At 35.0% G+C, this 16,282-nt stretch overlaps 1 protein-coding gene across 3 annotated transcripts in view; it reads left to right on the forward strand.

The window, feature by feature from the left end:
- Nucleotides 1-16,282, forward strand: part of SCAF8 (SR-related CTD associated factor 8) — a 153,677-nt gene that overhangs the window by 19,890 nt on the left and 117,505 nt on the right. For all 3 annotated transcript variants that reach the window (XM_032101914.1, XM_032101913.1, XM_032101912.1), the window contains exons 2-7: nucleotides 1,221-1,304; nucleotides 2,803-2,847; nucleotides 6,408-6,569; nucleotides 9,345-9,501; nucleotides 10,664-10,794; nucleotides 13,658-13,834. In XM_032101914.1, coding sequence (XP_031957805.1) covers nucleotides 1,221-1,304; nucleotides 2,803-2,847; nucleotides 6,408-6,569; nucleotides 9,345-9,501; nucleotides 10,664-10,794; nucleotides 13,658-13,834 — 756 coding nt within the window. The remainder of the gene's footprint in view (nucleotides 1-1,220; nucleotides 1,305-2,802; nucleotides 2,848-6,407; nucleotides 6,570-9,344; nucleotides 9,502-10,663; nucleotides 10,795-13,657; nucleotides 13,835-16,282) is intronic.

A 16,282-nucleotide genomic window follows, 5' to 3' on the forward strand; every position in this document is an offset into this window, starting at 1 on the left:
ATATTGCATTTCTCAGGCTATGTGGGAGAGGAGAAGGGGGTTTTGGCTTTGTTTCTGTTTCAGTTAGTGTTTTATGGAAGAACTCCAATTCTTCCTGTTCTAGGAAGGAAATAAAATTTTGTTTATGGATGGTCCTTATCAGAACTCCATTTTTGAACTAACATGCTTCTAAACATGTTGTAAACAAAAATAAAATGTAAGTCAAGAATGTCCTTGAATCTGGCTTGGCATTTTGTGTCTGGTCTTTTTATGTCTGAAAGTAGCAAATACCAGCCAGTCCCTTCTCTTATAACACTTAGAGCTGAAGGAGAAAGGAGCAACATTTTGTTCAAAATCATATATTGTGGATAGTTGGAGATTTTTACAACAAGTAAATAGCCTTGGGAACAAGTTGTTTCTAATTACCACCCATCAGTCATAGCTATGAATTAAGTTACTGTAAAGTTTCCCTGTGTAGCAAATTTCTGATGAATACTTGTCATGCTGGATTGCTTCTGCTGGGAGAAGCCAGCCAAACTACCAGCCAAACTACCAGCCAAACGAAGGGAGTTAATACTGCGTCCAGGGAGAACATTGGTGCAAAACTTCACTACCTGTGTGCTGTGGTTGGTGTGCTGGTTAGATATTAGTGAAGTTAAGAAGCTGTGTTTGAAATTGAGAACACAGCTGGATTTTTGCTTAAGTATTTCTAATACTTCTGCTATATTACCAAGCTGTTTTAAGTGACAAAATTGCTACATGCTTGTGCTCACATTTTGTTGTTGTTTGTTTGTTTAGTGGAAAATGAAAAGACTTGATTCAGCAGGCGTATGATGATGAATATACTAAGTTAAGATTTTGTTATGCTTCCATAAAGGTATTCAAGTATATTAATGTCTTTGCTCTGGGAAACTTAGTAAGAACTACCGTATTTGTATGTTGTATGTATTTATTTTGTAACTTCACCTGAAGTGCCTCCAGTATTTAGTGCTAGTAAAGCTAGGTGTTTATATAGGGACCATTGCAAAGAAAAAACTGCTCTCTTTTAAGCATTTTGGATATTACATTATATGTTATTGAGGTTTTTAAAATTTTTTTCTTAAATGGGAATGCCTTTTCTTGCTTAATACATAAAATCCAGTGAAAATTAAAAATGGTATTTTCTTGTGGAAAAATAATGTGTTCTGCTTACAACTGCAGATTATATTTCTGATTACTTTTTTTTTCTTTTTTTTTGGCAGTTGTACTCGCTAAATGATTATAAGCCACCCATTTCTAAAGCTAAAATGACACAGATCACCAAGGCAGCAATCAAGGCTATAAAGGTAAGAAATCAGTTAACTTATTTTGACCTCTTTTACATTTCTCATATATGTCAAAATAATTTTGTGGAATAGTCTAAAGAATTTGCTTCAGAACTTTCCACCTCCCTTGTTGTGTTTACAATTTCCAAGTTATAATCAAATGTGATAGGGGATTTTCAGGAATGCAGCAGAAGGCTTAATTTGTTGTGTGACTTTCATTTGCTGGTTGTCATATGTGAGAAAGAATTATACCAGTTTGACTCTTCTATCAGATCTGAAAGACAGGGTTTTTTCCTCAGTTTAAAAAGGAGACACTGACATGCCTGTTAACAGATGAATAAATAGAAAACTACAATTCACCCGTCCTTCTGCCCTCTCTCCCTTCCTCCCTCCCCAAAATTTATGCATGCCTTCAGATCAATACAACTGTTCATTTTTCTAAATTCCTCACATAGCTTTTCATGGATATTGTTCATAGACTTCAGTTTTCATGTTGCTTGGATACAAATTGTTTTTAAGTTCTAGTCTTAGTGCACTTATTAAAGATTATTCCTGCCACAAAGTAAAACTAATTGCCAAACAACAATGGCACAGCAGAAAAAGTCACTGAAAAAGGGTGAGGGAAAGAAGTATGTCACTAGTGTTAAGCATTAAAACAAATGGAAACTCAGTGAGAGCAGGAGAGGTAGAAAATAGGACAGACCAAACTTATGCTCTTCCTATCTACATTCCTTTGCTGACAATGCAGATATATTTTCATATGCCTATATTGTTGTTTTGTGTAAGTGGGAAAGAGCAATTTGATGACTCAAGAGTGAAATTCAGTGGCTTTCTTAAGTATGTCTGTGTAAGTTAAAGCCTGTGTGTTGCTGTATAATGAAAACGCTGAAAACTTGTATTGAACTTAAACAAGTAATAAATCATAATATATGGTTCTGTTAATTAAGCAGTTAAATGATACCAAAATGTTTTATCATGTACTCAGCTTGGAAATCCTACTTCCACTCCTATCATTTCAATAACAACATTTAATTGTGTAGAGTGGTTATCTCAGTTACTGTCATGATTTAGAGCTATTGTGATTATATGTGAGATTTAAAAAACAATTCCACAAAAGACAGGCCAACTTTAAAGAAAAAGTATTCAGTAGATGTTATTAATTAATGAAAGGCAGAGAAGTCACATGTTTAGTAAAATTAGGTGAATATCTTCAGTCGTGCACAGTGAAATAACCATGTGTTTTGGTGGAACAATTATATTACTCCCCTAGTTCTCAATAAGTAAGTATGCTACTCAAAACATCCAGTGTAAAAAAACCTTCAAGAAAAAGAAGAAACACTGATATTATATGTTGTTAAGTGTTTTAAGGAAGATTGCATGTTTAGCTGTAGATATTGGATTGCTGTTTAATGATCCAAAGTTTCTGCTTCTGGTTTTGCTATCAATGTATCAACATACTTGAACAAGTATACGCATCTTCAGATTTTCTCCTCTATTGAAATACTATTTTATTTTTCAGTTCTACAAGCATGTTGTACAGAGTGTTGAGAAATTCATTCAGAAGGTAAGTCAGTCAAGTGGGGGGTTGGGTACACATATGGATTAATATTTTTAGCACATATTAGTTTATTTCCATTTTTAGTCACATTCAATTTCTGCTAGTAATCAGCAGCAGATCATAACCCATGCAGAATGACAAATACTTTGTTCTCATTTTGTTCTTTGGTCTGAGTCACTGTTGATACTGTTTTAAGACTGCTTCTGTATGTATTTATTTAATGTTAAAAGAGACTGTTAGTGAACAGCTAACAGCAAAACAATTGACAGTTTGGCTAGTGACAGTTGCTTTTGCTTTTATGCCAGGTTTTCCCATTGATTTTAAAGCTGAAGGGAAGATGACCTTCAGCCTCATTTTTTTGTAGCAGGAGATGCAGTATTTCAGTTGATGGTTCTAGCAAGTAAATTAAAACAAAAAGTATTTCTTTGGCTAGGCTAGAATTACTTTTTGGGAAGATGGTAATATTAATTTAAAGATTCTGAATAGCAAAGAAATTTATAGCACTTTCTTTTCTTGCAACAGTTAATTATTCTTGGGTAAAACTACATTTTGCTTCCAGTTGGAAATGCGTGGATTCAAATTTGTGAGTCTTCCCTGCTTATCTGTGTTGTACCTGATTGTTCAGTTGGTTATTTTGGTACTGAATTTCTTCTCTTTTTGTAAATAGCAGTAAATTATTATTAAATTGCATTTTAGTTTTGAAAAACTAGCCAGAAAAGTTAGGCTGTTAATGTTGCAATGTTGGATGCAATTTTCTTTCTGTTATCCTTTTTACAAAGCAGTCTGGATTGCTCTGTGTTAGTAAGCTGTCTTGCTCATTGACTTTTATTCCTTGGTGCTCAGTGTACTCTGCAGTGCCTTTTGCCAGTGGCTAGACAGTGTAAACAGCTTTCAGCTTCAGCCTGGTGTCTCAGAAGTATTTTTGAATGAATTATTTAGGTACTCATACATCAGTCCTATGTGAAAAAAAGAGTCATGTATGTTTCAAGCAGTAGTAAAAACTAGTAGTATACTTCATGAACACTGCTAGTTTGTCATCAAGTAGTTGTCTTTTGTGGCCTTGACTCTGACTTCTTCCATCTCTGAGAAAGGGATCACTATCCTCTGGTCCCTGCTCAATGCTACAGGTGAACACAGGAGTAGGAGAGCCGGTATACATCCTATCCATCTCTGACAAGTAGCACTTTGCAGTTTCACATCCTGAAATTAGTTCAGAACTGTCTGAGTTCCAAACTGCGTTTTAGTTGCAGTGGCTGTGATTGGCAGTTCAGTATTCATAGGCACAAGAGAAGTTTTATCCTCTGCATGGAAGAATGGCAGTTTGTCAGGAATGGGACTGGTTGTTCATGACCCTTCCACAAGCTACCAAAACTATCGAGTTATCTTTTCCACATACGCCCTTCAGTGTCCAGTACTGCTCGATGAGGAAATTCTGCACTGTTCATTGCTGGTTAGAGAAGGCAGAGGTATATTCTTATTGATATCCTTCTTAATGATCACTCTGGATTAGATGATTCCCTTTGGTGGTCTTGATGAGGGTTTTTAAATTATTTAATGAACAATTTAGTGAAATGTACAACTTATTAATAATTTAAAATAATAACTTCTTGCTTTAGTAGACTGAGAGATAAGCAGATGATAGCTAGGTATTTGATATTAAAGGACTTAAATTGTATGTTTGGAGAACAATTGAGTATTTTTCTGAAAGCAGTCACTTCAAGTTAAAGCTCAAGATGACTGAATCTTTCATTAAAATCTGCTGTAGACCTGACCAGAGTGATGTCAATGCCATCTCAATTAGTTTGCTCTTCATCCTTTACAGCTCCAGTATTTTCTTTCCTAATTTCATGAGGTTACTGAAACTTCAGATGAAATAATTGCCCATGGCATTCTTCATTTTGTGACACTTAACTCATTGGTCTATTGTTACTTTGGTTGACTGTTTTATTCTCTGGCAGAAGATCACTTTAGGGGGTCAAATGATCACGTTTCATATATGTGAGGTGATTCCATTGGAGAGCCAGACTTAATTTCTTTGAGTAATCAAATTACCTTATTGATTACTCACTCAGAAAATAAGTAAATATTTGTGTGTAAAAGCTGTCCCGTCTAAGATTAGGCATATGCAGGTTCAAAGCCCCAGTGTTAATTTTTATTTAATTTTTAATCGTATTTTATTGCCTTTTTCATATCATCTATATTATTACACTAATTATCATATTTTGCTTTCTTTATGTGCCATGTTTTAAAATACTTCACCTAATATATTTCCTGAGTTTTTTTGACTATCTGTGAGCTTTATTAATTTGAATATTGTGAAAAGTTGTATAGCTGTCTGTTCCATATGAAGAATACTCCTTTTTAATAATTTAAATTAAATTTCAGAAGCTACAATACGTTGAAGTGATTTTCTGAAGACAGCATATTATATCCAATTTAAGCTTAATGATGCACATGTATTCCACACACATTCTTAAAAATAAAGAATGCCATACCTAATTACACTGAACCGTGTTTAGAAACTAAAGAAGTGCTTTCTCAAGGTTGCAAGTGTTAGCAAATCAACACTTTTCAAAACAGAACATTTGTATCCAGGGCATAGTAAAATTAATATTCTGAAGTGTTTGGCACTTTATTAAAGATTATTAACTTAGTGTGTTGCATAATTTGTTTATAGAGAGGAAAAGGGTGTCATTTCCCATGTTTTCCACAGTACCGTGTGTGATAACTGTGTACACCCAATATTTATTAAGTGAATCCGTAACATAATGTATTCTGATGGTGACTTCATTCTATTTTTGGACCACTATTCGTTCTGTCTTAAAACTGGTTGCAGTAATGTGGTGTAACTACTTTGCAATTGGAAGACAAAGATTTTAGCATTAGTTGTTAAAAAAGTAAAATTACATAACTAGTTAGTATTTTAGTTAGCAGATATGCCTTATATATCATGCTGTTTGCAAATTATGCAAGTTTTCCAGAGTTCTAAAATAAATATCATTGGTATATTCTCAACCAAACAGATGTTCCCATAAATATGTTTTTCTTCTGCAGGGCAGGATATACAACACCCTAATTACAACAATAAAAAATAAAATAAACAAATTTTAACTTTAATGTTTACTTTGATGCTAAAGAAGGACAAAAATATCTTGAATTACATTTACAGCTAGTCCAAATATACTATTAAGTGCATTAAGTGTACTATTACTATTTATGCAGTACTCTGAAAATAGAGTGTGCATTTTAAAAGGATATGTGGTTTGTGTGTTAATTTTTTTAATGGGTAGATTTTAAATAGTTAATTTTTTGGCAGTAAGAAATTGATTTTACACCATTTACATGCCTGTGGAATGCATGCAGGTGTGATAATTTAAGCATTAGATGTTTAAATGTTAGATGTTTTTGAGAAGGTTTCATTTTCCAGGACAATTTATTAAATAAGAGAACATTTCAGTGTAGTTGGACCCATTTAAAAATTAGAGAGGATTGTTCATATTTACTCTGCTGTTAATGATTTTGGTTATTTTTCACATATGCTCATTTTAAATTACCATTCTTTATAGTGCAAACCAGAGTACAAGGTGCCTGGTCTGTATGTCATTGACTCCATTGTGAGACAGTCCCGGCATCAGTTTGGACAAGAAAAGGATGTGTTTGCACCAAGGTTCAGCAATAACATCATCAGCACGTTCCAGAACTTGTACCGTTGTCCTGGTGATGACAAGGTAAACCACTTACAGATCTTTCTACTTAAAACAATCTTTAGCATATCATCTATAAAGAGTAAAGATTTTGATCTCTTTCTACTTGCTGGAGGGGACCTACTTATAAACTTGCCCTGTATATGTATTTCTTAATGTTGCTTGTCTTAGTGTAGGGATTGGAAAGATACATTCCATAGATTAGAGTTTTGAGAAAGTGATCTTCCCTATGATTCTATGATCATCCAGCAGCTAAATAAGATTTAACTTGAATAGTTTGACTCAATAGTTCAGCTATTCTCTTGGATGGCAGTAGTTGAGATAGCTACCAAATCCTGTTTCTAAAAGATTGGCTGGAAACAGCAGAGTGCAGGCAGTTTAACTTCCTTCATATTTGTCCCTGGTTGTAAAATTGGTAGTGTTTCTTCTTATTGAATAACTATGAAAAGGTGGGGAATGCTAAGGGCTTTGTCTTCACAGAAATTTGTGTGATAGAGTCATTAAGTAAAGTAGTAAGTGAGACAGGATGCTACAGGAAGAGAATAATTATATTTTGAATAGTTACATGCCTTCCTACAGCGGTTTTTTTCAACCAGAGACCTGAAAACCCAAGGCATCCATGGAAGGTGATTAAGGCAAGTTCAGTCATTGTGTTATCCTAGGATTCCTGCCTTTTTAGAGTAGTTAGGACCTCTGCAGGAAAATGTGTCAGGAGCTGCATTTTTTGGTTGGATAAACTTGTCTAAGGATGTCTGTCTTCTCTCTGCAACTGAGTTCTGAGGTGTTGCTGAACAGGTTATTTAAGTTAAATGACATTTTTCCAGTCTGGTTTTAGGTTAACTGTGTGATTAACTTGTGCTGCTTCAATTCCACAGTTTTTTACTGTTTTTTTTAATAAATAGGCACAACTTTTAAACTTACATTTGTATTCATTTAGTTGTATTCCTTTAGCAGTATTAGTGTGTTTTGTAAACTCATTTAGCTTGCTACTTTGGGAAGTATACTAATACAGAAATAGCTTGATGTATTGAAGAAGGAGAGATTGGAACAAAGATGGACGCAAGTACTCAGTTTGGGTCTGGTTTTAAAAAATACATAGTAAATTTATTGTAGGCTAAGAAATAGCACTACTTGTCCTGTGATATTTCAATGCATGGCAATTAATTTATTGCATTAGAGGTGTTTGATGTGAAGAGAGATAGTAAAACAGTCTATTGAGGGTCTCCACAAAAGACCTGTCAGGTTCACTTCTAGGATATTTTTCACCTCAGCGTAAAATGTATTTTTCAATCGGAAGTCTTGCTGCTGTGCTGCATATGGGTTCAATATAATATGAAGGTCTTTGTGCTGTGAAAGTAATTATCCTGTACATTGCCCGGCACAAAACTGTGCTGTCAGAGACCAAGATATGTACCTGGTTGGTAACATTTTGGTGTTTAATCTGATTGAAAGACATAATGGAGAAACACAGCAGTTATCTTTATATGAGCAAACGTGGAATTTGTTTTTGAATCAAGCAGAAATGCAGTAACATTTCATTTAAGGTAACAACAAAAACACGTCACTGATTCCTCTGTCTGGCGCAGAGAAAGTGCAAGGTGCAGGTAGATACTGAGCCACAGGAACAGTTTTACATTTCTGTTCTGGAGAAATGAGGGAAGTTAGAGCCTCTGGTGGACTTGTCAAGGACTGCTTATTAAACAGCCTTTCAAAGAAGAAAGGCTCGGATACCGGAATTCTGAGTGGAAGCCATCAGAGATTTCTTTAAGGGAACTCTAAATTGCATTTTCCATGCAGTGAAAGTTCAGCACTTCTCTCTATTATAGTTAAATATCCTCTTGTAGTTCTGGGCAAACAGACTTCTGTTTCTTTGTTTTGAGCACTGTGGCTAAGTACTTCATGTTCTTGTTTTATAGAATTCAAGTAATTAAACCATCTTTGTGAAAGCAAACACCAGATCCTATGAAGAATTTCTTGCTGTTTGTAATACAACTCACTTTTTTCCCCAAAATAAAGCAAAATCTTTCCTTTTGGTGGAAGTGAAGCTTATTAAAAAAAAAAGTCTGGAAGCAGATCAAAATGGTGATCTGTTTATGATGTAATAGAATGCTCCTATTGAAATAGAAAAAAATAAAAATGTAAGCTGAACAATGAGTTACAGCTAATGGAATTATGTGAAGCCTTAATTCTGATTTTTTTTTTCCCTTCTCCACGATCCACATTTTTTAATATTACTATGTATTTTCAATAGGCAGGTAGTTGTGTTCCAGTTTAAACTTCTAAGTTCCTCACTTCATGAGGAAATGAGAATAGAAATGAGCTTGCAAAATATTAAGCTGCTTTTCTAATAAAAATATTTAGCAGTCTTATTGGTATATGCCCATTTTTCAGTGCACATAAATGATTTTGATTCATAGGCAGAACAGAATTACATTTATATATGTTAACTATAAAAAATTAGGAGACTAGTAATTCATTATTTTAATTACTAGCCATGTTTTAAAATGCTTCCTTAAAATAATTTTCCTTCCATGTCATCTTCCAAGAGTAGAGGCATGTTTTTGGTTGAGAGAACATTGTCACCTGTGTGTAGTAGCTCCTTGCTGTTGCCTAGGGTCAGTCTCAGATTGATAGTTCTGACATCTTTGGTGTGATCCAGTATAACTGTCCTTGCTGTCTGCAAATCTGAAGGTCCTTCAGTCTAGACAGATTAACATTGCTAGCTAAGAATTCCATAATCAATAATAACAAGAAAAATAAGCATGACTCAGGTCTTTTGTTGTCTTTTCTTCATTTTAGAGTAAAATTGTTAGAGTGCTAAATTTATGGCAGAAGAATAATGTGTTCAAGAGTGAAATTATTCAGCCTCTCTTGGATATGGCAGCAGGAATTCCTCCTCCCGTTGTGACCCCTGTCTTGCCCAGCACTACAGCTGCTATGAGCAACAATACGCCAGGTAAACAAAACCAGATGGAAGTCATAATTTGAATCAAAACACTTCTGTCAGCTTTGGTATGTTGCCTGTTAACATGCTGAAGTATCTCACTTGAGTGCTAGAAAGAAGTATATTACAGATATCATCAAGATCAGGGAAACAGGAAAACATTATGATAAATGTGGACTTAATCATTTTGTACTCTGAGCATCTGCCTTGCTTATGTAGGTAGATGGCAGGAAAATAGATTTTTAACTTTGTCACTTCATCAAAATTTTTTCTTTCGAGGTTGGGATATATGGGAAGTTGGCCAGATAGGAATGGCTTCTGGCACCTGCCTTTGTAACCCACCTTTTGCTGATCCCATGCTGAAAAGCAATGGGATGGACACATTCACCTTAGTTTTCAGTGGGAAAGCAAATTTGTGAAATTTTCAGATCCTGGAGTGCCTTTTCTGCGTCTTCTAGCTCAGTATTATTTATTTAGTATGACTTCATTAAATTGTTGGAATCATAAGTCTGCTCTAATGTGTTCTTAGATTCTGATGCAAATTGACTTTTAAAACAGTAATCTAGTCATATTTAGCATTCGTTGGTGTATCTCTACTTCTGAGCTATAAATGCAAAAGTACTTGCAGGTATAGAGGATTCTTCTGGATTATGGCATGAAACTAATTATCAGAGTGCTGATTTAGTCTCAGTGTTTTTCTTGAGAAAAAGCAATAAAACAAGCAGTCCTCATGAATCCAGCTGATGTAGGTTGAAATTTTTAGTTGAATCCTTAGAACTCCTCCTGGGGATAAAGTGCGAGTCCAGTGAGATTCAGACTAGCAGACGAGTAGATTGCTAACAATTATCTTTTGGTATATGTAGTTTCCACTGAATGTTTTGGAATACTGTGTGAAACCTATTTATTTTGCCTTCATCAGTGTTTTCGTTAGTAGCCCCAATAGGTCAATAATGAAAAGATCTGTGAACTACACTAATACAAAGTAATTCTGCTACTTTAGGAATGTTCATGTGAGTCTGTGTTATTTCTGTGTGCTCTCTGTGTATGTCAGAAAAATAGTTTCAGTTGATGTGCTTTCTCAGTATTTAATAACAGCAGGCTTTTTTCTTCTCTAACACTATTTTTAAATTTCTATGTTAAAATATTTTGGCATATTGGTTTTTCTCTTTTTTAGGTACACCTGTGACTCCAGTTACCCCAGCCAATGTGGCGCAGAGTTTACCTGATCCTTGGGTATCCCAGATTGCTAACACAGACACCCTTGCTGCTGTTGCACAGATTTTACAGAGTCCTCAAGGCCAGCAGGTAACTATTTTGTAGACAGTTACACTGTAGACACTGTAGACTGTCTGATACTTTGTGTCTTTAAGGTACAGGTAAGGAATGCTTTCAGGAGTATCTCTTAGATTTGTGTCCAGTATCCATGTTAACTGTCCAATGAGGCTGTTCATCACGAGTAAGTTCCAGGTCAGTTAAAACTCCATGTTACCTTTTGTAGCCAACCCTGTTTGTTCCTTAAAAGTGTCTCAGGTGGTTTCAGATAAGATGGTCTGTAATACATGTCTATATCGATGACAAGTATGGATCTATTGCAGATGACTAAATCAAGAGCAACAATAATATTTCATGGATACAGATATAAAATAGAATGCAAGTTAAAGCACATTTTTCTTTTGGAAGCCTGAAGAGGAGCTAAACATTGTACAGAATTACAGGATGGGAGCAAACTTTTTCAGGAATTGTACTGTGTGTTGATTCAATTTTTTATCTTTCCATCAGCTAAACATAGGTTTCATTTTGCAGCATTCAAAAATAAGAACTTGGAAGTTACTATGTTCTTCAGTTTTTAAATGCTCAACTCCAAAAATGTGTCTTGATGTTCAGCATCACAAGAACCGCTTGTCCTCTTAACTCAGTCACACACAATTGTCTTTCTGTAAAAATGTAGATCATAATTTTTCAATCTGTGCTAGAACTATGGCACCTGCATAACTTTGGCATTATGCTTTTTATTTGGACTGAGGTTGTTTTACCTGCTGGCATACTAAACAAAAATACACACATATGAATGAGAAGCAGTGGCCAGTGAAAGTTCTGGTGCTGGCAGTAAGAACTTTACTTAGTGAGAATGTTTTACACTATTTAGCTAACCAGAGTTATCTGTAATTGTTCGTAAATGAAGTGGAGGGAATACTTTCATCTGATTACACTGGAAGAAACTGAAAAGCAAAGGAAAGTGAGTTTGTGGGATACTTTGTGAAATATGGAGGAAAAATAGTGGACTTGCTCTTAAACAAGGAAAAGATATGAAGTGAGAATGGTAAATGCATGGAAAGTCAGTGAGGTAATTCAAAGTTTGTTGCTTAGAGAATACAAAAATAGAAAATGAAGCAAGAGAAAAAAGTGAAGATGACAAAGCAATTACTGTTTTAAAGACAGCAGATCACGAAGAAATAACATTTGGATATTTAGCTGAAAATAGTCTTAAGCAGAAGTGTGGAGACAGACTGGGTACACAAAAAATATGTACATAGGATTGGTAGATGAACTATGATACTTGCTTACATGCTGTCTGTCTCTTTTATTCTTGTTCTCCAAACCACTCCATCTGCCACAGCCTCTCCCTGGCTCCCCAGCTCCACAGACCTCGATTTAATCCTACAATTGTGTTTTATTGGTGAGAATGCGTGCAGGTAAATTGAGAGTCCAGACACAGGAGAGGGCAGACTAAGAAAGATGTGACCAACAAGAATGTGAAAACAGCAAGAATGGTGCCCATCCAGGATTCTTCCACTTGAGAGCCTCCATCTCTGCTTCTTCAGTTTGATTCCTTCCTACTGAGAGCAATGCACAAGGTGGACCAGCTGTATCAGCCAAGTGGGGAGGTGTGGGGGAACTCTTCAGCTTTACCTATTGCAGCAATCAGTGAAAGCTCTTGCTGAGGTAGAACAACAATTGAAGCCTTTTCAGAGGCTCTGCTGTATAAGAAATCTGTATAACTGTTTTTAAAAGTAAAAGAATAGGGAGAATTGTTTCACATTATCAGAAAGTAACTCTTAAAACAATCTTGAAAAAGGGTCACACATTTTTGATGCATTGTAGAAAAGAAATTCAACCTAATCAGCTTATGAAGTTTCTAGTGAGGCTAGTAAGAAGGGATGGATTGAACCCTCTAAGAGTTCAGTAGGGAACCCTATAAGGAGTTGGAATATGAATGTAAGGGTAATCAGGGACTTAGGTCAGCATAGTTTGAACTGCCTGGATTTGCTTAACCTTTTTTCCACAAATATCTGAAGATAAGGCTCCAGGGATTTCTCTCTTTGAATGTCAAAGAACTGCTTCCTCTAATTCCACAGTGCTTTAGGAGAGCTTCTTCCCATAGGGTTAATATTTTTTCTTAAGGCAAATTTTGTTGAAGCATCCCTATTCAACAGATAAGTTGATCTGCACATGAAAAAGCCTTTGATTTCCTCTTTAGGACAGCTTCCTAGAAGATTATGTATAGATAGGGATTTGTAAAGAAAGATAGGAAGTAAGGCAATCAAGATAGACCAGGTGATTGGTTTGTACATTTGCTTTTTATATTTTGTTAACATAGCAAGGGCATTGCATTCTATCAGCCCAAACCTGAGTTTCACTGTGAGATTTTGCTTGTGTCTTGTGCAGAGACACTGGTGCAAGCTCTCCATATGAATAGGTTGCATTGGCCTGAAGTGGAGCTTGCCATGGTGCAGGTCTTTTCTCTGTAGAAATGCTGTTACAGGACACAGATTCTCCTAATATAGGTGGGCCCTTAGGAAGCTGGAGTAGGCTAACAGATTTTTTTCAGGTCAAAAGGAATCAAACTGGAGAAACAGAAGAGGGGGAACCCTAGAAAGCAGGAAATCCTGAGTGGTGACTGGCATCATCATGCAACCTGTCAGAGCAAGTTAGGAAGAAGAAGCATCTGCCTATCTTATCAGCCCCAGAAAACAAATTAGCCAGTAAGTGGGAAAAAAATTTGCTGTAAATGAAAACAAATTAAGACAAAATAATAGCCATAGGTTAGATGATACTTCATTCCTGAGGGGTTTTTTTACTAAGTGGAAGGGGAAAAGTCTGTTTGGTACTTTGGTTTTTGCTTAAAAAAACCTCTTGTTCAATGTATTTGTTATCTTTTCTGTTTTAGCTTCAGCAGTTGATACAGACACTGCAGATACAGCAGCAGAAACCTCAGCCTTCACTACTTCAAGCCCTGGATGCCGGTCTTGTCGTCCAGTTACAGGCCCTCACGGCACAACTCACAGCTGCTGCTGCTGCTGCTAACACACTTAATCCACTGGAACAGAGTGTCTCTTTTAATAAGGTAGAAGTAGAATAATAGAAATTTGAAGAAGTATTTATTTTTAAAATATATGTATATGAGAAGTTCTCCTGGATTTTATTGTTTGACTTTGAACATTTTAAAAATACATTAATATACTATAAAGTGCTTACATCTTGAAAATACAAAAAAAGTGTCTAGACAGAATACAGTAAATGAAAATATTAGTTGCATATTAGTTTAGGGCTAAATGGCACATAGTAGAATATCTAGAGTTGGAAGGGATCCATAAAGTTTATTGAATATGGTAATGGATTTGATTTAGCAAAGGTAAGCCATTGTTACATATGTTTTCTCACCCTTTGTAAGACAGCAGTGAGAATTGTTTCTTACAAGGTAATAAATGGAAAATATGCAGAAATTATATTTCCAAAAAAAAAAAGAAAAAAGAGCCCAAAACCCCCAAAACAAGCTACAAACAAACCCAGAAATTTAAGAAAACTAATGTAATTGCATACCAGGTGGTAACAACCATGCAGGCAATTGCAGTCATAGTAGTATAATACTTATAAAAAAAAAAGGATGAACTTCTGCTCAAAGAATTATAACTAACTAAATAAATAAATAAACATTGTTCTATTATCTTTGGAAGAAACAGTTTGTGAGTACATAATCTCTGTAGCTTTGTCCTGGAATGAATAAATACTAAGAATAAGGAAGTTGGAGAAGAAAAACAACCTTTTTTATTCTTAACTCAGATAATCTCTTCTTACTGAAAATAATGCAGCTGTAAAAATAAGTCAGGAAAAGAATGGCCTGTACTCCTGCTCTACCATCAACTCAAGAAGGGTGGGGCCCCAGGGAATGAATGCATCAGCTGATAGGGAGTGCCATAATATTTACATACAGAAAGTATTTCATAATTTGGCATTATTCTGCACACTTCAATTCCAGCATTTCCATGGATAGGTGTACTCATAGCTATGGCTGCCTTGAATGTTGCACAGTGTAAATGAAGTAAATTAAAGGAATTCACGTTCTGATGAGATGTTTATATACAGACATAAAAAAAGAGGCAGCTTTTAGGATAAAAAAACATTTATTAGTATTCTAATCCAAAGGAAACAGTGAAGCACAGTTTTCATTCCATGACATAATGTTGGTGAATTGCATAAAAAATATGAACCATGCAGGAAAATAGTTTTGATCAATGCGTAAGTATCCAGTTTATCTTTTTTTAAAAAAACCCTATTCCTAATACATTTGACAGTTCTTCCAATCCTTTGTTTTCAAGCTCTTCAGTCTCTGTACTATCTTGTGTTACTTAATTGTGCAAATTAATATGCATTATGTGGAAAATTCTTTTGGCAACGTCAAATGTGCATGTTTTTGACCTTGCTACAGAACCATATCCCTGTGTTATGGTAAAAAAAATTTGATCAATATTTCCTGTGCATTTACCCTACTCTTTTTATTGTAATTTCCAAATAGAATATCCTGATCCTTACAAAAAAATTTGTTTCCTTTCAAATAAAAAGCTTTTTTCATGTCTTTAATTCTTTCTGTTGCTTTTTCGGAACATATTTTCTTCTTAGGTAATTAAAGTAACATATGTAGCATAAAGGGAAGGTTCTGCGCTTCTTATATGCGTGTGTGTCTAACATTAAATTTGATATCCTAGTATTTAATTTAGTTTAATTCCTATTACTTCATTGTAGAGAGTATTCTTTTACAAACTATGTAAAAATCAAGATCTTTCAGTTCAGATTTTTGGCTTTCTATATGTACGATGTTACTTCAAACAAATGTAAACATAAATCATGCTGGACGTTTACCTGTCTTGGCTGGAAGTTCTCTGGTTTTCTCTGGCCTCAGTTAATCTAAATGTTTGTTTTGTTAGTCATGAACTGTTGACTATTTTCTATTTATTTCTTTTCTCAGATATATAAATAGTACATATTCTGTTATTTTCCTTCCTACTTTGTCATGATGGAAGATACATGATGATCAGTAGTATTTTAAGTTTGAGGTTGTTTGTTTAAAATGCACAATTTTTTTCAGAGCAGCAGCATTTTATAAGTGCTTCACTGGAAAATATTCTAACAGTACAAACAAAAAAAGGCAGTCGCCTTGCTTTATATAGATTAGGTATATATGGTGAAAGTTGTTCTGGATTTTAACATCCCATCTCACATAAGCTTGATGGTCTGTGTTTCTACTGTGTTTTCTCAGAGTCATATTCTGTCCTGCTTTCATAAATATTGTATTGGGAAAAGTGGTTCTAAAAATTCTTGATTGATCAATCTTCTAGTTAGCTTAGGCTTTGTTCTTCTTGCTGGACTCCAGTAACTGAGAATAAATAGAACATCCTGAGAGAAAATGGGCTACTGAATCACCATGGTTTGTTGCTGAAGATGTTTTTGCCTTAGTATTTCAAAATGACTGCCTTATGTTCTCATCCTCTTGGTTTTTTTCTTCTGAGATTAAGGT

Source organism: Corvus moneduloides, chromosome 3 (genome assembly GCF_009650955.1).
Source record: "Corvus moneduloides isolate bCorMon1 chromosome 3, bCorMon1.pri, whole genome shotgun sequence".
In the NCBI taxonomy this organism is placed as follows: Eukaryota; Metazoa; Chordata; class Aves; order Passeriformes; family Corvidae; genus Corvus; species Corvus moneduloides.